Source organism: Carassius auratus, chromosome 4 (assembly GCF_003368295.1).
Source record: "Carassius auratus strain Wakin chromosome 4, ASM336829v1, whole genome shotgun sequence".
Classification (NCBI taxonomy): Eukaryota; Metazoa; Chordata; class Actinopteri; order Cypriniformes; family Cyprinidae; genus Carassius; species Carassius auratus.
In genome coordinates, this window is record NC_039246.1 from 19,405,509 (window position 1) to 19,431,272 (window position 25,764).

Sequence of the window (25,764 nt, forward strand, 5' to 3'; positions counted from 1 at the left end):
TTAATCATGCCTGATTAGTTTGGCACTATCCATATGTGGGCTATTTTATCTCTTATGATACCATTTTACTTCCTACTCAAACCCGTTTAAATTTCTTTTTTCCTATTCTAACCTTTTCTTTCTGACTGTGCTAAATCTGTCCTCCTCGGTTCATTTAACCAGTTATGCTGCCTTCAGGTCCTGCTGGGAAGTTCCTACTTGTGTTTTCGGAAGTGGTAATTACTACATGATATGCATGTAAGTGATTTTGGTGAGAATAAACAGTTTTTTCTCTTTTTTACTTGAAAATGAAGAACGAAAATTTTAATTGTGTAATTGATGCTGTGTATAATTTTCACACTGCCACAGCAAACTGGAATAGTAGTGTAGCCCAGGAAGTATATTTCATCATAAACAAACAGATCAAACTTTATGGAAAGTTTGTTGCTGCTTTTCATCAACTTTATACGTGTATAAATTACATCCATTCGTTTTTTCAGAATGATTGTCCTATGTAGGGTTGGGGAAAGGATGAAGCCTATTCCAACATATTTGAGACTGGATGTATGGGAGAGTCAACGGTGGGGCACCTTCCAGCAGAATTTAGCTTAGCCTCAAATGAAAACCTCCAAACCAGCAACTTTAGTACCACTAGAAGGAAGGTGTGTTAGAGCTAAACTCTGCAAGATAGTAGCCTTCAAGAAGCAGGATTGGACAACTTTTTCTATTGGTAACTACAGCATTGTGGTGCCCTTCATGTCTTGTGTGATCAACCCTATATGACTGGAAGGCAGCATCACAAATAATTTGTCTTAACATCCCAAAGAGAAGCCCTGGTTACATTATAAATGATTTCCTCTTGTGTAACTGATTGCATCTGCAGAACACTATCGATGAATCAAAACTGGCACATGCAGTATTCACGGTTCTCGGCACAAAGTCTTCCGGGATTTACAATGATAACTGGCTTATACTCCTGAAAGATGCAGTTTTCCTGTCTAAATTCATCAGGGATGATGTCGGCGCTACTGATCTGAGATCAGATCTATTGCTTGTTCTGTGGAGCATGTGGTAATAGAAGGGTAAGACAACTCACAGGCTGTCACAAACTAGATAAACGTGTCCTGTTCCTGGTGGCAGATTTATAGTACACATTTTTTAACTCTTCCTAATAAAACACACCTGATTCAACACATTACTAGAGCCTCCAAGACATGAGATGGCTGGTTCCGATAACTTTGATCAAGACCTTGATTTGCTGGTTTGGAGGTTTTCATTCGAGGCTAAGCTAAATTCTGCTGGAAGGTGGCCCACCCTTGACTCAGATTATTTGCTTTCTTTACACATCATGGCTCAACTAGTCTCATGAGTCAGATGTAGAACTTCTTGAGAAACGGTGGACAAGCTGTCAGACTTATATTTTTGGCAGGCTCTTAATTGGCGCTCGGGCAAATCTAGGGACCAGAATATCATGGAAACCTGTAGAAACCACCAGAACACCCAACCAAGCATCTGCAAAACCACCACCTACACAAACTTTAGTAATTTCATTTGATGTGCGAAAATTACTTGTAGCAGCTTTATAGAGAGCTTTATGGGTATGTATGTGAATATAAATTGGGGGCTCGTTCGGTATTGCTGGTACCTCTCTCCTCATTCATCTCAGCTGTCAGACATCTTATAATCGAATAGAAGAAACTGCAGTGACTTCTTTCATTGGAGCTGATTTGGTTTCCTACCTCACGCTTCACAACTGTCATCTATGATATCGCTTGAAAACAGAAATGCATTCTGCTGTTGATTAAATCCGTAAAACTTTCATTACTTGGACGACTCAAAATGGCTGCTTTCTCTCTTAGGTGTGTGTCTGGTGTTGGGCTGTATGATATATCCTGATGGCTGGGATGCTGATGAGGTGAAGAGGATGTGTGGAGAAGGGACGGACAAATACACCATCGGAGCATGCTCAGTGCGCTGGGCGTACATCCTGGCCATAATGGGCATCTTGGACGCCCTTATTCTCTCTTTCCTGGCTTTCGTACTGGGCAACAGGCAGGATGGACTCATGTCCGAGGAGCTGCTGGGAGACAGTAAGATTACCATTATTAGTTCTAAAGAATTATTAATCCGTGTCTAAATGTCATGTTTTAACATGGGAGAATGCAGACATACCGCTGTCAACTTGAGTTACAGTCTTTATGCAAATAAATAACTTAAAGATTGCTGGAAAATAAGAGGTTAAACAATTCATATAGTGTTCAAAACAAAAAAATACAAATAGACGCACAAATTGATAATTGGTCCCTTTGACGAAAACACTATTTTGGTAAATATATGTGTATACATATTTGGTCTGTTTTCAGGAACAGTATTTTGGTAAATGTGAGGCAATTGCATACATAAGGAATAACTGATGACGGGCCGTTGAATTATTAGAAAATAATAGTTTTTGTACTTAAATCTCTATTGTGAGTAGGACTTTTTCATCCGCATCTCAACCAATGCCTCTTTTACTGGTTCAAAATCATCATTTTAATGTTGGTAATGGAGGCATGAGCCGTTGATAGCATTCTAACGCAGTTATTATTGAAGTTATTAGAAACAAAGCGAAAGAGACAGAGACACACACACACACAGAGAGAGAGAGAGAGAGAGAGAGAGAGAGAGAGAGAGAGAGAGAGAGAGAGAGAGAGAGAGAGAGAGAGAGAGAGAGAGCTTGTGTGAATTAGACTGCAGCAGTGTCTCTAAACAGCGCTGTCATTACCTCGCTAGTGAGAAATGTCATACGTATTTACTTGAGGAAAATCGTCTGTCATGTTGTTTTTGTTAGTCCTGTAATTTCCGTTATAACAGTTAACTATGCAAAGTGATATGGAATTGTAATGTGGTCAGGAGAGCTGCTTAGAACCACGTTTGGCGTGCGTATCCCAGAAAATAGTTGCACACCTAATAACGTTCATCAGCCAATCAGATTCAAGCATTCAACGGCCCCGTAGTATAATAAACAATTTGTAAGTATTACCAAATGACAGGGATATTTCACCCAAAAAGGAATATTCTGTCAATAATTACTCACTCGCATGTCGCTCCAAACCCATAAGACCTTTGTTCATCCTCAGAAGACAAATTAAGATATTTTTTCTGACCTGCTTAGACAGCAATGCAACAAACATGTTCAAGGATCAGCAACATAGTCAGGATATTGTTGAATCAAGTCGTTATTTTTGTTTTGGTTTGCTTTGCATACAAAAAGTATTCTGATGTCACATGGACTATTTTAACGGTGTGACAATGTCCATACTTCCTTTCTGGACCGTGACCGTGTCAGCTGTGTTGCGGTCTTTGCAGAGTCAGATAGCTCTCGGATTTCATCAAAAATATCTTAATTTGTGTTCTGAAGATGAAAAAGGTCTTACAGGTTTTGAACATACGGTGACGAGTTAATATGACAGTCCCACATCTTAATATCTTGTGGCCCCGACATATTATCACGTTCCCAGGTCACTGTAGGAACGACATGAGGGTGAGTAATTAATGACATAATATTCATTTTAGGGTGAACTCAAATCAAACATTTTCTCTGTAAATTAATGCAGAAATGGCCTGGCTAATTGTGTGCATTTCTCATACACATTCTATGGTTTAATTATAATCACAAAATGCATAATTAACATAAATGAAAATGAAGAATAACAAACTGGATTCTCCATTTCTCCCCATAAATGTTCGAACACATCAGTTTTCAACGCGCAGCTGTTGTGCCATTCGGTCCAATTCATTCATTACTAGACAGAGCCAGCCAGCCAGAGGCGAGCGAGGGCAGACCAGCTTGAGACAATAAGACAGAGCGATGGCCATTAAAGATAGAATCAGATGATAGGGCTGTGAAAAGAAAACAGATATGAGAAGGAGCGAGTAAGAAGAGGAAAAGCTTGAAAGGTAGAATTTACCATGGACTGGGGTTAATTGAAGCCTGGGGCTGTGGACCCAGCCATGAATTACTGATGACTGTTTACACAGCTTGCTGTCAGCCTGTCCATATTAATCCCAGGCACAGCATCAGCTGGAACCCATGCTGTGCTGAACAGCACACCTGGAGCAAAACACTATTTATGGATATGGACTATAAAATGCATCATATAATGATGGTAAACGAAAGAACAAACTACACTTCCAGGACATCATGGGCCATAGTTATTATTTTATATAATGGTAATGGAGGGTCACTTCTAGATGTTTTAAGGTTTTATATGAAACTGATGAGCTGCACAATGCAAATGGTGATTTTGGATGTTTGTATAATGATGAATGAGCAATTCACTTCTTAATCCTGGCGGAAAGAGAATTTATTTCATATTTTTGTGAGATGATGGTGTTTGTGCCATCTAGTGGAATTTATTGGTTAGGTTTATCCCAGCTTAGCAGTATTTAAGAAAATCAAATACAAAAGGTCTATTTAATGTGAACTTATCAACTGTGACAGCTGTCAGTAGTTGATAAATAATTCTGCTGCATTTGAAAATTACTCTATGGATTTTAGCTGCGATTTTGCATTAAGTTTGATAGACTTTTCTCCCTTTTTCCCCCTCAACAGAGAATGGAAGTGCATAGACAGACGCCAGATACACGCAGGTGAGTGAGTGTTAGTCAGTATGAGTGAATCTTTACTAAAAAAACACCAAGAAATAGTTTGATGGAATATTTTTGACATTTTCTACTAGTCTCAGACATATTCAATATTTAATATAGATGCACTACTGTTCAAAAGGTTAGGGGTTATATGCTCATTTAAAAATGTTTTTGATCTTGAAAAGATCTATTTACGTTTGTTCCAAAACAGAAATTGTAGAATATATATATGAAAAACCTGTATGCGTTCCTTTTCTGTGAAAGAAAATAATAATTAAAAAAAAACATTTTGTCCATAAAATTAAAGTCAGTTGGTCCAATGTTTTTTTTAGACCTCGCCAGCAACAAAATTCTTCAAAATGGCTTATTTGGTGCAGAAATAAAGTCATGTTAGGAATGACACAAGGTTTAGTAAATTATACGGTTTTAATTTAATGATCTCAAGTTTAGCTTTCATGTGAACATTTCTCAAGTGTAATGCTGTGAATTTATAATAAATCGACGCTTTCATCTATTTTCAGGTGTTTCTGTCTCGTTCAAGGAAAATCATTATATGAAATCCCAATCCAGCTTTACCCATCATCCCGAGGACAGGAAGCCTGACTGCAGCAGTTTGAAAAAACGTTAAAGCGAAGGATGCAAACTGGGTGAATGGAGTTGGGAACTCACTGCTTTTCTGTCCATATATCCCTACTTTGCACATCACTCCCTGGAATTGCTTCTCAAGAAATCCCTCTCCTATTCTGATTTACCGTGTTCTGTGCTACTAACATGATAGGGCAGCTAATGCACCGTTTAGAACTAACTTCGACTTGGATTAATAATAATAATAAAAGTTATTTATTTTATGTTTCAAAATGTACAATTATTTGCCCACAACACTATCCAACGTTGTTTAAAGGGGTATGTAAACAGAAGTTGAGAGTTCACTGTTAATACATTTTAAAAATAAGTGTCAAAATTAGGGGCAGACTTCTCTGCCATTAGTAATTGTGCGCAAGTCAAGTATATACAGAAGTAGGAGAGTGTTTTAAGTATTATGTATTGAGTGTATATGTTGAATTTCTGTATGTCTCTAATTCGATATTTACTTCTCGGCAGTGTTGGTGCTGTATAGTTATGTGTGCCATAATTATGATGTTCTCAGCTGGTACCGTTTTGTACTCTTGGTATACTCATTCTGTTTGACCAAGATGAACGAACAGCCTAGGATCACCAATCGAAAAAAAGAAAACGCCATGGGAAAACCTGGAGAACGCAAAAGCCCGCAGGAAATGACCTCCCTGTGTACCTAGTGGCACTCACTCCTTCCCTTCTTAGACAGCTGAAGAGTTTGGACAATGCTGGAGGAATTTCTGAAGGGAAAGGGAAAAAAAATGGTTTGCTTTATTTATTGGGTGTCTGTCTTGTCAGATGATGTTGTATGTAGAAAATGCTGTAAATACACCATTAAAATGTATTGGTTATAAAAGTCAATTAAAGACAATTCACCCACATTAAAGAATAAAGATTTTACCTCTACGACTACAATCAGGATATTTTATTCTGAGCGTTGTTGTAAAGAACAAACAGTAATATTGATCTTATTTTCATTTTATTTTTTACAGGCCAGCGGTGTCCAATATTGCTCCTGGATTACACTTTTCTGGATTGCTAGAAACATTCAGGCAAGTTTGTTTTTGGCTAGTTGTGACCAAAATCTGCCGTCCAGGAGCAGGACTAGACACCCCAGACCTGCACTAGGTCTTCAACACTGCAAAAGTTGCACATCGCATAATCGAGAAACGTACAAACATTGGCGGTTATAGCTATCTGTATCTATGCAGCCCTTATGCTCTTCTTTCTTCATAACCTTTCTACCTTCGTTCCAGTTGATTATAACTTCTGGCTTGATGTTGATTGGTCATGTAATCTCTCTTCCTTCATTCCGATTGGGCTTCTCAAGTCTGCTTTGATTCTGATTGGTCACAAAACCTCTTTTCCTCCGTTCTGTTCGATCGAAGCAAAAACAGTATCTTTTAAGCATCTATCAGATATTAATGACAGAAAACGACTAGGTTTATATGTTCAATGAGAACCTTAAATTAGGTCTCGGCAACAGCAGTCTCTTCAAACCTTCATTGGAGCACCTCTTCACAGTGTCCTTCACAATGAAAGAAAAGTTATCATTGGGAACACGTAAACATCAAAAACAGCCCCCTTTCCCTTCCCAGTAAAACACACGAGACATTTGGTTGGTATAAAACTGTCATTACAGTGATTTATTATAATGAACCATGAAAATAGCCAACCAGTGCTGTGTCTGTGAGCCTTTGTCCTTCTCACACACATACACTCACACACACACACAAACAGTAAAAAAAATAAAATAAACAAAAATAATAATTATAATAATAAACCAGAGAGGAAGAAATAAAAATAGTGCTACAGTCACAGAAACATTCAGCGATTTTGTCAAGAGCGCTTGTATTTACAACCATATTCCAAAATGGGGATGGGAGCGAATTATACAAGCATAGAAAAGAAAAGAAGCCAATATTTACAACTGTTTCTGGAGAAAGCTGGAGTAACCATCTATACATTAAATTACACTTTCTACAAATAACCATTGATATTCAAAAATAAACCGCTTACCCCCTACAGGAAGGACCTCTCTTTCTGAAGCTGCCACAGAGAACAGCACGCATCTGTCTGTGCCGTATTTGCCTTCCGTTTCTCATGCGCACTTCAAATATGCACAAGGAAACGGGCGGCACGCAAGCACACACGCTCCCTTCTGCTTATAAACAGACACTCATGCACACAGACTCGCTCATTCACACAAGTGCAGTCTCCTGGGGCAGTGAAGCGGCCTATCAGAAAGGTCTCCTCTGAATTTCTGCAGCGGTGCACAGATATTTTTGTTACATGGAGGAATAAAAAAAATAATAATTCTGTAATTTTTTTTCTCTATACAAAACCTTTTTGCTATATAATGAGCCACTAGATAAAACAAATAACTGATGAATGAAAAACAGTTAGAAACGGGAAGAACAGGGAAAGGCAAGGAGGAAACTGGAATGTCCCATTGCGTTGTACTGCACTGGGAGGATAGAGGAAGGATTCAACGGGAAGAGACCGGAAAGGGCGATTAAAATGACTAAAAACATTAAAAATAAAAAACAGACGTCTGGAAAAGACAGGATGGCAGTACAAGACTACGGGAAGGAGAGAGGTGTGGGGGATTCCGGGTAAATGATGAGCACCAGGGTTCATTAACCATCATCATTTACACAGTCTATTTTTACAGTCCTCGTTTTTCTTTTTAAAATGTACCCTTTTCCCCCCACCGGTTTCCATTAGCCTTTGTGAAAAGGTACATAGAAAATATTTACAGTGGTGCTGTGTTGCCTATGTTACACGATGTAGCTCCGCCCCTCTCTGAGTGAGTTTGTCTAGGGGGCGGGGTTAAGTGGGTGTGGTCAGTGCCAGCCTGTGCCCAAGTAGCCGGTGCTGTGAAAGGGGGTGGACGAAGGGGTAGGTCCTCGGTTACCGCCGGCGATCTGCAAGACGCTCGGATTGGGCGGGGTCTGTGAGGGAGGAGTTTGTTGGGGAGGTGGTGGTGGAGGCGGGGGTAACACAGTTTGTTGATACGTGGAAGGGGTTACTGAGGGGTTGGCTGGTGCAGACTGGTGAAGTAGAGTGGTTTGAAAGCCACCGATGTTCTGGAACGGGTGCGGTGCAGTACTGGAGGGAGCGGGGGGAGGGGGAGGTCCTTGTTTGATTGACAGGAGAGTGCCGCTATTGGGCGGAGGCTGCTGGGAACTCTGTGCCTGAGGAGGTGGAGGAGGAGGTGGGGGCGGGGCAGAGCTCAGTAGAAGTTGATGCTGCTGCATCGGAGGAGGTTGCAGATTGACATGCAGCAAGGTGGGACCAGTTTGTGGGTGGGGAGGAGGAGGAGGGGGCGGCGGGGGAGGGGCGGCACTGCTTTGGTAATGCAATGCATGATGGGTCTGTAGGATAGGTTGGGAACCGGGAGGAAAGAGTGATGCCACAGTAGGCTTGAACGCAGGGAACGGCGCAGGAGCAGTGGTAGCCTGAGCAGGGAAGTAGGAAGCTGAAGCGGGTGGAGCTGGGGGTGGAGGGGGTGGCGGCGGTGGGGCATTCTGGGGGTTATACTGAGGGAAAGTGGCCGGGCCAGACGTAGCCTGGGGTTGAGGCTGGTTCTGAGGCTGAGCTGTCAGGAAGGCTCGCTGGCCACGGTAAGGTGAACCTTGGGGCTGCGCTTTGGGAGAGTGCATGAGCGAAGGTCCAGCGTAGTGACTCTGCGAGGCACCAGAAGGCCCGCAGTGCTGCTTGCTGGGCGTTAGTGCAGCTGGTTTGGAGCTTGAAGTCTTGGTGCTGGACTGCTGGATGGACAGTGCCTGAGGCTGAGAAGGACCACGAGGCTGTGCTTCACCATCTTCCTCCTTCAGGGGTCGAGACACAGTCTGGGGTGCTGGAGAACAAGGCTGTGAATGGAAAGAAAAATGCTTAACATGAACTTGCTGGTTGAGAAATCATGCTGCCAAGAAAAAAATATTACATTGAGGGAAGGTTCTCTTACTGCATGTGTCAAAGGGCTCTTGCAGCTCTTGGGAGAAGGACATTCCTTCACCTGGGAGTCGCCACCCTCTGTCTCTCCACTGTCTGAAAACGAGACAAAGTAGGTATTTTAATATTAAGATTAGAAGATCACTGTTCCCACAACTTTTTAATCAATACAACCTTTTTACAAAGATTAGCTCCAACCTACTGCTCAAGCACACCTGACCGACTACATTGAATATCCGTTTCATTTAGGGTCTGAGCTAAACTCTGCAGTAAAGTGATCCTTAAAGAGCAGAATTGGACTCCTCTGGGATTATTGGATGAACTTTTTTTTTTTAAAGACTTCCATTTGCATGTCGGGTATCAATTCATGGGTTTTAACAAATATCACAAAAAAACATGGAAATCACAATTCAAATTTGCCTTATGTTTCCAGGGTTGTTTTTACCTGCATCCTTGCGATGGTCACTCAACAACAAGGCCCTGTTGTAGCCTCGCTCCCTCGCCTGCTCTACTGATGTCGAAGATGTCCTGTAAATTAAAAGAAAACTTTATATGCTTAAATATTCTTTTTAATATATAATTTGCAAAACTCAACAGGCCCAGCTGGCCATCAAACTGTCCATGATGTCGCCACAAATATGTAAAGAGTCACAAGAGAGCCTGATTTCTTAATAAGAGTTTTAACTCTAATTTCATGCTGTTAAACTGTGACTAGTTCATTCTCATGGAAGGGAATATACTTTAGGGACATACCACTGCCCTTCTCCATCTCTCTCCCCCTGAGGTGGGGCGTCTGGCTCCTCGCTGTGCTGAGGCGTCCTGGGGGTTGGCGCTGCTGTGATAACAGGTGGCTCGGGGGCCACTTCCACTGCGACAGGGAAAACATCTAGTGGTGCTGCTGTGGAAACAGGGGAGCCACACTCTCCCTTGGAACCACTTCGCCGTGCCTCACGCTGACGTTTCCTGTACTCCAGAAGAGACACCTTACAACACAAACACGAAATGTCAGATAACAAAGTCAAATAAAAGGCATAATGTTTTTATGATCAAATTTATTCCAGCTATTTCTTCAGTCAAGTATAGCGGACAATAGATTTCACAAAAAAATGATGCTTTAACAGACCTTTTTCTTCTGCGGGTTCTTTGCAGCACCTCCCTCCCCTGTGCCATCGCCACTCAATGAGCGAGTAAAGGTCACACCGCTGCTCTCCTCACTGCAGGTATAAAAGGGCGCCGCTTCACTGAAGGGGCCAGCGGAGGTTGAATCCGGCCTGTACGCCCCCATCTCCAAGGTGTGAGAAGGGGTGAGATCTCTCAGATTAGAGTTCACTGGGGAAAAGGAGATTCCACCTCGGTCTGGACTCTTCATCCAGGGAGGGTAAGAGGAAGCTGGTGTCTCGGGTGCTGAGGCAGGTTCTGAACCACCACCGTCAACCTCCATGCTTTCGTCTACTGCGGCATCCTGGGGCTCAGCATGGGAGGGCTGAGGACTCAAAGGCCCCATAGATTTAGTAGATTCCTGTGGAGCCGTATCAGAGCCCGCACTTCTCATGCTGGGTGATGCCAACAGCGAAGGAGGTCGCTCAACCTGACAAAAGACAGCAAGATGTGTTAGATGTGCGAATGAAAAATGCAGCAAAACACCTCTGTGGCTGGTACAGGATATTTAAGCAGTGAACTCACGTCTTGTGTACTGGGCCTCCGGCTGCCATCTGGAGAGCTGTCCATAGATGACTCACTCTGTGAATTTGCAAAGATATTTCATGATCATTTCATTGCCAAAATAATGCTTAAAATAAACACAGCAGAAACGACCAATCATTTAAAGCCCATCGCCACTGGTGACAACCGCCCCTGCTTAGTCAATAGCTAAAGTCATAGTGCCCTCTTGTGTCAAACTATAGAGTTAGCATATTTTGAGATAACATTCATTAAATAATGGGCAAAGATTTCCTCTGCATACTGCTCAAGATTCCTGGATTAGGTTTTAAAGTTTAAGAGTCCTTTTAGAGAGACTGCACTCACAAACAAACACAACATTCTATGGATTAACATCCGAAGTTCATATATAGTGTTCCTGAAGCTCAATTGGTAGAGCATTGTGCTATCATGCGCAAGGTTGGGGGTTCGATTCCCCGGGAATACATGATAGGTAAAAATTGATAGCCTGTCATTAGATTGAATAGTTGAAATACCAGACACGTTTACGGCAACAACCTTACCTCTTGTGGCAGAGGGTGGTTGGGAATCTGCAAGGGTGTTGAGGGCTCAGTACTGGGTTCCTCTGGTCGTGGCCGAGGCGGCGTGGCAAGCAGCAGGGGCGTGCCTGGTGCTTCTGTTGACTCTGTTCGGGTTGGGGTGGCACAAGGGGACCCGTACGGGGTGGAAGTCTCAGACATACAGGGATCGAGTGAACATAAGCGCCTTTTCTTCAACGGTGTAGGCAACTCTGCAAGCACATGGACCATGTAAGACTAAGTACAGCTTTAGACAAGCTTTGAGTTATTAATTTGCAGCAGGACATGGATTGCTGACCCACCTGGTAGTAAGCAACTGCCGTTGAGGGGTAGAGGGCTGTAGGACTCGCCGTTTATAGAGGGGCTGAGAGGGCTCTCACTAGGCATCAGCAGAGAAGGCCGCCCTCCACCTGGGCTGGTGGAGCCCTCCTCTTCTAAAGCTTGCTTCAGCCAGCGCTGCACAAAAGAATATTGAGTTAGACTAGAAACTTGCCCAGCCTAAATATGAACACTAGAAAGTGAATATTAATAAGACAACCATTTTATTATCAAGAGCGAAGCAAAGTTCAACGATACTGGCTGGCCTCTCTAAATAATGCAGCAATTTTACCTTCTTGCAGGACCCAGTGGTAGGTGGTGTTTCAGGCATTTCTCTCGAGCGCCGTCGACCCGTGGGCACTCCCAGAGTGCTGGGGCTACGGTTGGCCAGAAAAGGAGATGAGAAGCGGATGTAGTGTTTGGGTGTGCTGTAGACGTGTGAACTGCAGGCCATTCCCGGAAGAGAGTTCAACTGTGTGGCCAAGACCTCAGGATCACTACTGATCCGCAGAGGCCTCTCGGGCGGTGGCTCCGGAGTCCGCGAAGAACACCGTTCCTGTTTGTCAACACCGATCCACTCGCTCACTAAGTGCTGTTGGAAACGAGAACAAGTTGTAAAATGCACAACAAACTGCTGCGAAATGCATTCTATGGGTGAAGATTTCTACCTTTTTAGTTTTGGGGTACTTCGGTCCACTGCGGCAAGTTGGGGCGGGTGAGGCGCTGTGGGGTGGGCTGGTGTCAGGGGCATGTATCGGCGGAGTGACATCCTCAGGGGCCAAAGGCATCTCTCCATCATGAGTCTCTGTTGTTAAGGGCTCTAGAGTGTCACCAGGGGAACTGGGTGGCAAGTCGAAGCAGGCGCTGACCGTTCGCGCTCGCCGCCTCTGCTGTCCGATGTGCGTGCGGTTCCGCGAGAAGCTTTTTCTCTGCTTGTTACGGCTCACCTTCGCTGGCTTCAGGCAAGGCTCATCCTTCACTAGCTCTAGCATGGGCTAAAGGTCCAAACAATGTACAGTATATTAGTGCTGCCAAACGATTAATCGCGATTAATCGCATACATAATAAAAGTTTTTCTTTTACATAATATATGTGTGCGTGTACGATTTAAATGTATTATGCATACATAAATGCACACACATACAGTATATATTTTGAAAATATATACATGTATTTATTTATATTCATATAATGGATATTATTATATTAGTAGACACACTACTGATTTAGAATCGCACGTGTATGTACATCATCGAAGGTTACACACCTGTAACGTGGCAGGAGATTCAGCTTCTGGTGTAGAAGGAGGCTCTTCCTTAATCTCGCTGCGTCCACCAATTTCCCCTTTGGTGCCGATCCTTTCTAGCGCTTGCTCCCTCCGCTTTTCTCTTTTCTCCATACGAGCGAATGCCTGCAGAATTGCCTCCATCTTCCTCTCTTCACGTGTCTTTATGAACGACAGACAGACAGAAAGAAAGAAAGAAGACGAGAGAAAGGTTGAGTCCATCTTCTTCTGACAGTTGGGAACCCAGCTAGCTACTTAGCGCAATCAGCAGGCCATAGCCAGCAGCAAAGGCGGGAAAATAGAGAAATAGGACACTTCTCTTCTAGTCAAAAAGAAACACAAGACACCCCCAAGGGGGTGAGAGGAGGCATATATGTGTGTGAGAGTTTCTGTACTCTCTCTTGTCCTACCTAAAAGAAAGGCAACAAATACCACACAAGGGTGTCTTGAGGTGGGCCATGTTGAGTGACTGAGGGTTGCATGCCAGGACTTCAGTCTCAGCATGGGGTCAGTGAGCACGGGACAGTGGGGTTAGTGTGGGGGTTGTCCTGTACAGTAACAGGCAGGGGGTGGGTTGGGTTGGGGGTCGTTCAGGATATGAAGGGGTAGGTTTACCTCCTTGTTTCTCAGAGCTCTGCAGCAGGAAGCCCCTGCGTCGTGACGATGGGACTCCTCTGCCGGGCCGCCCTGAATGGTGCCGAAAGAGACAGCCATCAGGGTTTAAACACACACAGGCCTCCAGTTCGCTCACACCCCCATGCACACACTCATACGTATCAGTCTAGTCCTTGCTGTATGGGTTGTGTGGCTGGGGTTTAGAGCTTCAGTATGGGCATACCGTGTGATTAATGGACACACCCCTTACACCGAAAAGTTGCTGGTCTTGACAATGCTCCAGTCTTGGAACAGAAATCACTAAACGCCTAAAAAAAGGGGTCACGATAATTTCTTTACCACATAACGTGCTGCAATATACATTCTGTTGAACTACTGAAACTGTCCCCATCCATCTGAAATAAAATGCATTTATTTACAGACATATCCAACAAACGCATTTTCATGATTATTTCAGGATATTTCTAGTTGTTTCGTGACAACTGCAAGATTTTTCATTTAAACTACTATATCTCACTGTCAGACAGTATAAAGTACACAATATTACACATAAACTGGTAAATAAAGAAACCTGCAAAAAAAGCTTGTTTTAAGGTGCAGTGTGTACATTTGAGCGACATCTAGTGGTGAGGTAGAGAAGATGGAGAAGCTACGGTGGCCGACACAATATGTTGTCTGAGACAGCAGAAAGTAGACAGTCAAGAAATTAGGTAAATTAAGCAATTATATTTTCCAGTGTTTTATTAGCAAGAAGAACAAATTGACGAAATGCTCTGTACAGCTGTTTTTTCTATTTAGGGCTTCAGTTTGAAACACGGCGGCGCAAAATAGTGACTTTAATGCAAGGTGTCTGTAGATAAAAAATTGCTCATTCTAAGGTAATAAAAACAAAATGGCTCATTAAGTTGGGTCTTTATACACTTCTGAAAACATAATTGTGTATATTATATTGCATTTCTGTCAACAGATCCTCCTAAATATTACACACTGCACTTTTAAGGGCCGTTTCATAGTCAACGCTTCTACGTCCCTGAGGCTAGGCATTGTTACGCTTCGGCCGCCATTATGCGTCGGTGCGTAGCCAAATGTGTCGTCCTAGTTTTTGATACGCGACGCGCCGATGCACGCAATACTATGCGTTGTCGGTGGGGGCGACATTGCAAGTATTGTACATTAATTCAAGTATATTGTGTTAACAGAAGAAGGTTTGAATACAATGGCGGGCGAAGAGGAAAAATTATCCGAACTTCCCACAGTCTATCTCTGCGTTGCCTTTGTTGCCGCCGATGTAAAAATCAGCAACGGAATACACTTCTCTTCAGTTGCCATTGTGATCTGAATATCACGCGACCCCACTCTACTAATATCACCTGACTCTACTACCCCCTGTTGCGTGAGCGGTGTATTGCATACACGCATCGCCCGTGACACTTGCGTCCACTGTTTAGACTATGAAAGGGAGCGCGTCGCTCGCGTTGCTTGCTCGCGTTTCTCGCGTTGACTATGTAACGGCCCTAAGAGCATGTAGTAAGCATCGATGTCATTTACTAAATAGATCAGCTTAAGTCAGTGAAACGGGGACCAGTTCCAGGAGATGTTCTCAAATCCTCAGATAAAGCACCAGTACCAATATGGTGGAAAAGGGGTGTTCGAGAATTAAGATTGATAGGGAATTACAACTGTTTCTAAATTGCCTGTTTGTCTTGTTGCAGCAGAGAAAATGAGGAGAAAGCATGGGGAATTTCCACTAATAATGCACCAGAGTCTGACATCTCACTTTTAATTTATCCAGATAAAACCACATTGTTAACAGCTGCTAAGTAATTTCAGGGTTGTTTGCGAGTTCTATTTTCCTGAACATTCCAGCAGTCACCGCCAACCTCATGATGTTTGTTGAGGAAAGCTTTGGAAGTGGAAGTGGGTTCAGAGCCTGTTTTTTTTTACACATTTTTTCCATCTGCCTTTCATGGCAAGCAAACAAAAATACACCACACACAGTAAAGGCCACACCAAAACATTCACATAAATTATGTACATGTTAAGTGAGAGAGTTACTGCACTCTCTAATGTTGATCTTTATTTACTAAGTAACCAACTGCCAAAGCTATAACACAACCAGACAGCATTACTAGGGTTAAAATCATAAAAGTTAATTTTTTCAAAACAATTCTGTTCGAGGATCATTGCAACTTTTACATGATCTTTTTTAATTAATCAAGCGTTTGACTCTGTTATTTAAACCCTAACATATTTTGAATATAAAAAGTAGCTCAGTTTTTGTTCAGGATTGTTGAGTTTTGGTAGGAAGCAGTGTTGAATAGATGCCTGATTGGATGTGAATGGTCGTAAATGTGCTTTAGAATGGCAATAGACAACTGTATGGTGCTATAGTAAGGTTCTTTCATCTAAGCATGATCTCTCACTACTAACATGGTCTAGACATTTAGTCATGACAGAGGAGAGAAACGACTGCAGATGAAACACAGTCCAAGCTCTTAACATTCCCTCAAGGAGAACCAAAGAGGCTCCATCAAATATGAAGTATGAAAAAGCAAAAGAAAGCAACAAGGACGAGTGCCCTCGCGCTACCCTTCAGGAGGTTAAACGACACAGCGACAGGAACAGAGAAGCGGTGGCGGCAGCAGCGAAATTAGCGGGAGGTTTAGAGAAGGTGGAGCGGGGAGAAAGGAATGGTGGAGCATTCTGGGAGCTGCCCAAATCACCACACACACCGGGAGGCAGAACGAGGAGGGGGAAAGACAGGGGGTTTGGGGAGGGGGGAGGGGAGGGGCAGTAGCATTTCCATGGCGACCGTGATTGCCAAAGTGGTAGTTTTTTCCCCTGGACGCACTTACCATCTTCTTCCTCCTTTCTGCAATCTGCTCCTCTGACTCCATCTCTACTTCATTGCTAACGGAGGTTTTCTCTTCTAGATCCTCTATTAACTCAGGATCCTGCAAGAGGGGGAGAGGGCCTTTATCATCGCCCGGCTACACACCAGGAGAGGAGCATTAGAGAGGGAGAGACAGTTCGGGAAGTGTCGAATCGGGCCGAGATCTTGGGTCAGACAAGACCAGATTGTACTTGTGAAAATCTGTGCATCAGTGCAACTACTAAAAAAATTAGAGCGGATTTCCTCTGTTCTAGCTGTGCCAGAATTGCTGATAACTCTTCCTGGGATGTCCTGAGATATATATATATATGGCACCAGGATGGCAGGGACTTACGAGGGTGGATTCTCGCACACTTTCAAAGCGTGCCAAACAAGCAAGATTTAATATTCTGCCACCGGCCACCAATGAAATACAGCAACATATGAGTGAAATAATGCGGAAATATATTTTCTGGTTATCAGGCGCTGTAATTAGGGCCAGGAAGGAAATGTGGATGAGTAAACAGATCATTAGAATGATTGAAAATATCCAATGAAGATAGAATCATGCACAGATTAAAACAAATGGATAATATTTACATGCAAACTAAGGGTTTTTCGACCTTTATAGATTAAGGCACCGCCTTTCCCAGACTCTCAGCCAACCCCGAGTATTATGCTAGATTTTCGCTGTTAGTGATTGCAAACCTTTCGTCAAACAATTACTTAAGTTATTTATCAGCATTAAACTACCTTTCATGGATGAAGACAGGTGTTTTCATTTTGTGAGATGAGTGGGCAAGTATGACACTGATTTCACTAACAGCACTGTGTGTGTCTATTATACCTGATTGTTAGATATGGAGAGCCGGAGAGGAGAGAGTTTTCTCTGTTTGCCGTCATTGAGCGGTTTGCTCTTGGGCCCGTCACAGTCCATGGTGAGGTTCTGGTTCTGTCCGCTCTCGTCCCGCGACGGTTCTTTGTCCTTGCGCCCACGCCGTCGTGTGCTAGAGCCCAGATTCTCAGTGGGTTCTAAGTTATGCTTGAGCACAGGGCAATCCTGATTGCCTTTGACACACGCACAGTCCACCTTATATTTACTATTAAACAAAACAAGAAACATGAAAGTAGTGAGAAAAGTGTGAACGGTCAAGCTGACCAGTAAGAATAAGCTAGTACTTTCAAACGATTAATCGCGACTAATCGTTTCCAAAATAATCGTTTTTGTTTACATAATGTGTGTATTGTGTATATTTATTATGCATGTATAACTACACATGTATATATTAAAGAAATTAATGTTATGTTTATATATTAAATATATTTATGAATGCTGTCAAACGATTAAAAGCAACCAAAATAAACTTTTATTTTTAGATAATAAATCCATGCGTATATATTTATAAATACACACACATACAGGATATATTTTGAAAATACTTACATGTACATTTGTGTATTTATATGATTATATCATATATAAATATATTTTTAATATATAAACACAATATTTTTCTTAAATATATACATTCATGTGTTTGTATTTATATATACATAATAAACAGACAGTACACACTTATATATGTAAAGAAAAAGTTTTATCTTGGATGTGAATAATTGCGATTAATTGTTTGGCAGCACTAATATATATATATATATATATATCTATTATAGGGATATAAATATATACATGTAAACATGTAAATGTTTTCAAAATATATAGCTGCATGTGTGTTTGTATTTATATATACATAATAACAGACAGTACACACATATATTTTTTAAAGAAAAAGTTTTATCTTGGATGTGATTAATCGCTATTAATCGTTTGACAGCACTAGAATAAACATATGAGATGTCGTTACAACAGTGACACTCGGCACTAGTGCGTGTTCTTACCAGCTGCCGTAGTCATAATCAAAGCCAATGGTGATTTCACTCCCCTTGGAGATGGACCTCAGAGAGTAAATGTATAAATGCAGCATGCCGTCCTCGATTACGTGCCGCACCTCAGCGTTGGGAGTGCAGGAGCGACGAATGAATCGGGCCTCATTTCCGAAGCTCCGCGCATCCACACACATTTCCAAACCGTCAAACTTAGAGTAGAACAATACAAAAGGGTACGGCCTGCGAATAAAAACATTATAAACAAAAATGCGGAACCAAAATCAATGCTAAAAAGCACAAAGTGTCTTTTAAAGTACCTCTTAAAGAAGTAACCATTGGCTTCAAATTGCTGTCGTAGCATGACCTTCCCCCTGTACTCGATTATGAGCGAATCGGCAGCCAAGTCCCGAACAGCCTTAAGAATGCGCTTGTTCTTCTGTATGTGACTCTGAGAGGGAAAAGTCACAATGAGCATGTCGTACAAAGCCACAAACGGCGTACCAGAAACGCACACCAATATCCTGGTGGAATTTGAATATGTGAGTATTTAATACCTCTACGGGGGGTTTGAAGGCTGCGGTGTGTGTATTGTAGGCTAGCGTTTTGCCATCTCTGGCTTCTTTTACTCTCAGCAGTATCCGCACTTCTTCACTGTACTGATTACTGCTGGCTTCCTCATAGCGCTCCATCCACGACTTCATCTTATTCTCCCAGAGAGAGGGAGGATCTGTCGGCTCACACTCGGGAGCTGAGCCCTGAGGACACGAGATGGAAAACAAGCAGCGTAAGCATGCGTAACACACAAACTAATAGTTATTTGGAGGGTAAATTTGGATAGCTCCAGAGTACGCACCTTTACTCTAGATGACTTTCTAGAGCCTTCACGGAATGACTGAACGACAAAAACAAGCAGAAATCAGCCAGGTATCTCTCAAAACAGGTAAAATAACTGATTTTGGTTGCATAAAATGACATTTCTAAACAATATTCGAACAGACGACAAAAAAGCAAAACAAAACACGACTGCATTAAAGTGATCAAAAGTGACAGTAAAGACATTTCGAACGCAACAAAAGATTTCAGATTCAAATAAATACTGTCGAAACAAAATCTTCTGAAAGATTTTATTCTTTTTAATTATGTTTTCATTTTTGAAGCCAGGTTTACTAGAAGTGTTTGTTGTGTGATTCAGACCTTCTTGGCCCTGGCTGTAGCCGGGGGCTCCTTTTCTCCGCTCTTCTTTCGTTTCTTATCAGTCTGTTTGTTCCCGAGACGTGCTGTTGTGAGTGTGATGCTGGTGGGGGTGTGTTGAAACGCTGTGTACAACTCTAGTGGAACCTCATCCCCACTTTCTGTAGCACTGGTGTCCCCGTCTGCAACAATACACACATTGCATGAGCTTTTACATTGAATTTACCACCTCAACCATCACGATTACAATTGATATTTACCCCTTAATCATAAACATAAAGTAACTGTAGTTTGAACAGACACTATTGTCCTCGAGCTGCAGATGTAATGCCCAAGCATCTAAGATGCACCAAGAGGCAGAGACAAAGCAATTATTAACATCACTATAAGAAGAGTTTCTTATAGAATTGCCAGCATAGATTACAGGAAGGTCAGGTATTAATTTCACATTATTCAAAAGCTCATATGACCCTGTCTAGTGTAAAGTCTCTAAAAGATGTTTATCTGCAGCTGAACTGTGGGAAAAAGTGAGAAAGTGGCATTGCTTCTTTGGGAGAGGTTGAACATGTCTATAGGTGTGTTTTTTTGGTGTGCATGCATGAAAAAGACAGAAAGAAAGAAACTCACCAGACATGTTCTCTCTCTTTCTGGTTTGCAGCAGGATGGCGTGCTCTCGGTCCAGGGTGCGTGGTTGACAGCGTTCACACAGGTAGGTCTCGGGAATGTGCTGCCGGTCGATCCCCATGCAGTCTATGTGCTGCCACACACTAACAAACACAGAGAGTGATCAATGAGGAGAAATGACTTCAGTTATTTTGCTTCCTCTGTATTATCTGACTGAGAACAAAGCCACTGACAGATCCTGCTATTCAAACATTCAACTGACTGTAAGTTTTCATCTACACTCTGAATTCCCAGCACTGTTACATGTTTTGTCTGCATTGCTAATCTCATAAACAAAGAATGGGATCATATCCCAGCAAACATTAATGCCACTGTTTAGACAACAACAGAAAACAGGTAATGCTGGAAAAAACTAACTGTAGTAATTTAACAGGTAAATCTACAACCAAAATAAACTTTTTAAAAAACACTTCAGTCTGAATTGTTTTTCTTTGTAAAAATACATTGTTACATTGAAAACTTGACTTAATTGACATGACATTTCTCGTAATGTATAAAATAAAATCAACATTGATATACAAAGTAGCTTGGAATAAGGAACAAAATGTAAACCCTTTTTTTAAATGCATTTAAAAAAAAGGGCTGGTTACAAAACCTAAAACATGTTAGATTACAAAGCTCTGAATAATTAAGAAAAGATATGTACAAAATATATTTTATTACTACATACACTACTATTGTTCAAAAGTTTGGGACTGATAAGATTTTAATTCATTTTTGTAAGGTTTCTGAAAATTTAAATCAAGAATACAGTAAAAAAAATATATAGATATTTTTCACATTTTATTATAATTCAAAAGAACTCAATTTCTCAATACATTTTAAAATGTAATTTCTTCCTGTAATCCAAAACTAAGTTTTCAGCATCGTTATTACTCATTACTACTCCGCAGAAATCTTTCTAATGCTGATTTGTTAAATAAATAGAAAGAATAGCATTTACATGATATTAGATTTAGTGTGTAGCATTATAAAAATCTGTATTATAAGTATAACATGGACATTTTTACCTTAAAACTAAGAGCATATCTGGGGCATATATGACCTTTAAAAGAATTTTTGACAAATACAGGTCTCTAATACCTAGAATATATATATTATTTTAGTTTGACGCATATAACAGAGACTTGCTTGACGTTAATAAGAGATAAGTGCAATAAGTTGCTGAAAACCGCTCTTTAGCGTCTCGTCTCGCTGTCTGACTCACATCTGAAGCACATGTGCGTTTCAGACGAGTTGATTTGTCTTTTTGCATTTCCTCATGTTTGAACCGACACATACACACAGAATTATGTCAATAATACCGGTCTCGATGATCATTCTCGTAAACACAGTTGGTTATGTTTTAAATGAATGTAAACAGCTGAGATAAGAAATCGGATGTGTATCATTATACTGGATCCGTGCGGTCAGATTTAAAGGGACAGCAGCCTAAAAAGAGTTCACTAATGTTAATCAAACAACAAAATCGCTATAACAAAGATTAATAAAAATGTTATTCATAGTGAACAGTTATTTTACACTTAATCATTACATGTCTGTACCTGAATACTACTGTTTATTTTATCTATGCTTGTAAAATATGCATTTCTTTCTTTCTTTTTATTTTTTTTACTGGCTGTTCACTTGCCTTTAATCATGTTTGAACTTTCTCAGACTATATTTTTGCCGTGCTATATGAAGAAGTACTTAAAGTGTATGGAAATCAAAGTTACAATGATATAAAATTAGCATCATTCATTTTTTTGTTTGTATGTTCACCCTGATGTTAAAATGACATTTTCTGATTTGTGACATTACTTTTAAAGTAATGCTAAAACACAGCTGGTCACTTTCAGAAGTTATAGAGATTCTTTCTTTTCCAAGAAAGAATGTGAAACAAATTGGTTATATATTTTTCACTTTTAAATATTGTAAAATATCATTGAGATTACACACTTTACGCAATATCGTATCGCATATCGCTTATCGCATTTTTTTAAAAGGTATCGCATATCTCATCTTTCTTCAAAATCGCACAGCCTTACAGTTTATGAAACATAAGCAACCTTGGCAGGTTTTGAAGCGCAGCCATGAATGCGGTGATAACACCGTTTGAACATGTCGAAGTGTGTGGTCCCACCTGCACTTGTCGCAGCAGATCATGTAGCCATCGTCATGGGTGAAGCCGCAAATACAGCGTGTGATGTCAGCACCGTAGCTGCCGTCTTCTGAGGTGCTGAGCGTGGTGCCACGCGACGCCTCGTCCTGCCCACCCGGCACGAACAAGTTCTCGCCTGGCCGGCCCCCGGACACAAACAAACCCTCGCCCGGCCGGATCAGTACCGAGGGAGGCGGGGACGCCGGCGGGGTGGGTGGGGGTCGCGCCCCATAATTGTGGTCCTGGAGGAAGAACCATTAGAAAGTCGTGAAGCGGAAGCATGATCAGATAACACCCAACGCTGATAAGCAGGTCAACGCTGCAAATGCAGGAAGGAGTGTGGCGTGTTTTGCCAGAGGACGATACTCACGGCGTAAGGCAGACCGATGTAGCCGTGGGAGTGGTGGGAGCTGCTGCTGTAAATCTGGTGAGGGTAGCTGGACTTCTCAACTACCACAGAGCTCGCCTCCACAGATTCTGGTCTACTCCATACACACAAAACACACAGGGAAAAACAGAGAGAGAGAGGGCAGAATGAGGAACATGTCTGACAGGGCGTGTTTTTAAGCATACAAAAAGAAAAGAAAAAAAGAAACAGGTTTGACAGCAGTGACACAAAAGGGAAAGGAAGATCAAAGATTAACAAAGCTTGCTGGGTTGCAAGGAGACGTTTATTCACCAACGAATCAACGGTTGTTTTTGCACCAGTCATTCCATATTTTAGCATGACACAGAACACAACAGACCTCACTAGTGACCTGCTATCTGTACACACTTGTGTGTGTGTCCCGTCATGCCCTCAGCTGGCAGGACGCAGCTTGTAGAAAGTGAAATAACAGGATCACACTTCTCTGTAATCTCAAAATGAAGTCTGTCACAAACCCCAAACCCTATCTGGACCACACAAACATGACCAACGAAAGAGCGCTCGCTTCCACGTGTTATAAGAAGCGAATGAAATGAATGGAAGAAGATTTCGAGTAAAACCAGACATGGCAGGAGGTTTTTGCATATGAAAGAACACTTAATGCCAGAAAGGACAGAGTAAGATGGACCTTTCCGGTCAGATTTATACAAAAACAGTATTTTTATTGTACAAAAAAAGTGTCACAACCATTCTGATGCTAGTATAGAAACAGATTACACGCTTCACCTTACACCAGTGCACTCACATAAACAACCATTACAGGGTAATTTGCATATTACTACTACATTTGTGCACATGAAGCATGTGCGGTTTTCAACACGCGAGTTGATTAAAAACAACCACAAATACATACACTTCAAAATATACCGCAGTTCTTAAAAGAACAGTATTATGTACGTAAATGGTTCTAAACCTACCATTAAATCAAGGTGTCTGCAGTGTAAACAACACAAGCAGCGCGACAGCACACAGAAACCGCTCCGGATTTGTTTTTGCTATATTCCCACTTTCCTCTTGATCATGTCTAGCTGGAAGCGAAGAGAAAAACTGTACCTGCTGGTCTTCTCGTCACATTCACCTCGTGCTGTCCGTCCCTACCTCACGTTCACACTTCCTGATTCAGTTGGCGCTTCGCAGCCCAACTGTCAAAGTGAAAGTGTGTGAACTTCAGAGGGGCGGACCCTTGAGAGAAAGAGAGTGTGTGTGTGTGTGTGTGAGTCAACTGAGAACAAGAGCTCTTAAGAAGAAATGGCCCTTCCAGGCAGGCGATAAATGATTAGCAGGTTTTATTGATGCTTTTACGTTGCGGTGTGGTTTTAGCGATAAGATTATCAACGCGGTGACAAGACAGGGTATTTCCTGAGCATCAGTGACAATAAACTACAGTGTCTTTACCAAAAAACAATTGCCTCTCTCAGCAAGGTTAGGAGGAGGACTTTAAATAGGCAGCGAGTCCAAAGGAGACAGAGAGAAGTCTGGGTAGGTGCAAATGTAAAGAGGTGTTTGGCAGTTAGACATTTATGACATTTGTTTTTTTTGCAAACATTTACATTGTGCATAACTTGAAATGAACCACGAACTGTCGCTGTCCTGCCCGGTGTAATAACTTTCTCATCTCAAATTAAAAAAAAACACTGACAGCTAAAAGTCAGTCCTCTCAAAATAATGTTTGGTGACGAATCAGTGCACAAATGACACACTTCACCGTTAACAACCGGGTCCCGTTTCAATAAGGAGGTTCAACCAACTCGGAGTTAAAACTTGAACTCTGAGTTGACTTACTCTGAGATGGGAAGCTCTGGGTTTTCGGGTTCAGAACGGTTTAATTTGATAAGAATTGTCTAAGTTCAGTCAACTCTGAGTAGGTTGACTCAGAGTTTAGTGTGTGCACCACTTCTATGAAAAACCATTATTAATGGAGCTCCAATAAAACAGGTCCCACCAAAAATGTGTCTACATACTTCATACTCAATACAAGTTCAATTCTTATCACTCTTATAATATTACAGGTGAAAACTGGCAGAATGGTTGGTTATTGAACTAAGAGGCTATTCATTGTCATGGTATCTCATGTGTAAATATATATGCGTGACCCTGGACCACAAAACCAGTCTTGGGGGGTATATCTTTAGCAATAGCCAAATATACCTTGTATGGGTCAAAATTATAGATTTTTCTTTTATGCCAAAAATCATTAGGATATCAAGTAAAGATCATTTTCCATTCAGACATTTTGTAAATTTCCTACCGTAAATATATAAAAACTTAATTTGGACAACAAATTCATTTGGACATATTTAAAATGATGATTTTCTCTGTATTTAGGTTTTATTGCACCCTCAGATTCCAGATTTTTATTATTATTAATATTATTAATATTATTAATCATGTATTTCATACATTTATTATTTTTATATACAAATATTGTCCAATCCTAATAATCCACACATCAACGGAAAGCTTATTTATTCAGCTTTCATATGATGTATAAATCTCAACTTCAAAAAAAATGACACTTAAGACTGGTTTTGTGGTCACACATACATATATACACATACACGCATATACATATATAAATAAAATAATTGAAGTAAATTTTTCTTATTTTACAAATGATCTGCCAATAGGGTAAGAAAAATATGGCAGACTGTTGACACTGTGTAGGCAAAAAAAAAAAAAAAAAAAAAAAAAAATAAATATATATATGTTAATATATATATTAACCATATATTATGTATTATTTATATAATTCATAAATTTTTACACAGAATATAAAATGTTTAATTTCAATGTATGCTTTTGTTCATATACACAAAATTAAAAGATATAAACAGGACCAACGACTGGGTAATCAGGAGCTGAGGAGTGTGGTGCGTCAGAATTGTGAAATAACTGGAATTGTGGAATTGGAATTATTAATCCAAATTA

General features: G+C 41.2%; 2 protein-coding genes across 7 annotated transcripts in view; one reads left to right on the forward strand and one right to left on the reverse strand.

The window, feature by feature from the left end:
• LOC113061829 (LHFPL tetraspan subfamily member 3 protein-like) overlaps positions 1-6,138 on the forward strand; it is a 35,186-nt gene extending 29,048 nt beyond the window's left edge. Inside the window, exons 2-4 of the mRNA XM_026231289.1 lie at positions 1,839-2,069; positions 4,574-4,611; positions 5,130-6,138. Of these exons, the coding sequence (XP_026087074.1) occupies positions 1,839-2,069; positions 4,574-4,590 (248 nt within the window). The 3' untranslated portion in view covers positions 4,591-4,611; positions 5,130-6,138. The remainder of the gene's footprint in view (positions 1-1,838; positions 2,070-4,573; positions 4,612-5,129) is intronic.
• A 704-nt stretch (positions 6,139-6,842) lies between these two features.
• Positions 6,843-25,764, reverse strand: part of LOC113061806 (inactive histone-lysine N-methyltransferase 2E-like) — a 33,272-nt gene continuing 14,350 nt past the window's right edge. For 2 of the 6 annotated variants that reach the window (XM_026231252.1, XM_026231255.1), the window contains exons 3-23: positions 22,780-22,891; positions 22,392-22,651; positions 20,213-20,352; positions 19,589-19,767; positions 19,248-19,286; positions 18,949-19,149; positions 18,712-18,842; positions 18,407-18,634; positions 17,355-17,607; positions 16,491-16,589; positions 13,003-13,182; positions 12,404-12,730; positions 12,028-12,327; positions 11,720-11,873; positions 11,403-11,629; positions 10,864-10,920; positions 10,304-10,768; positions 9,934-10,163; positions 9,626-9,708; positions 9,173-9,276; positions 6,843-9,098 (exon numbers count right to left, since the gene is read on the reverse strand). In XM_026231252.1, the coding sequence (XP_026087037.1) occupies positions 8,070-9,098; positions 9,173-9,276; positions 9,626-9,708; positions 9,934-10,163; positions 10,304-10,768; positions 10,864-10,920; positions 11,403-11,629; positions 11,720-11,873; positions 12,028-12,327; positions 12,404-12,730; positions 13,003-13,182; positions 16,491-16,589; positions 17,355-17,607; positions 18,407-18,634; positions 18,712-18,842; positions 18,949-19,149; positions 19,248-19,286; positions 19,589-19,767; positions 20,213-20,352; positions 22,392-22,651; positions 22,780-22,891 (4,798 nt within the window). In that variant the 3' untranslated portion in view covers positions 6,843-8,069. Of the gene's footprint in view, positions 9,099-9,172; positions 9,277-9,625; positions 9,709-9,933; positions 10,164-10,303; positions 10,769-10,863; positions 10,921-11,402; positions 11,630-11,719; positions 11,874-12,027; positions 12,328-12,403; positions 12,731-13,002; positions 13,183-13,635; positions 13,708-16,490; positions 16,590-17,354; positions 17,608-18,406; positions 18,635-18,711; positions 18,843-18,948; positions 19,150-19,247; positions 19,287-19,588; positions 19,768-20,212; positions 20,353-22,391; positions 22,652-22,779; positions 22,892-25,764 lie in introns of all 6 variants that reach the window. The other 4 variants (XM_026231266.1, XM_026231274.1, XM_026231257.1 and 1 more) reach the window with 4 other exon arrangements.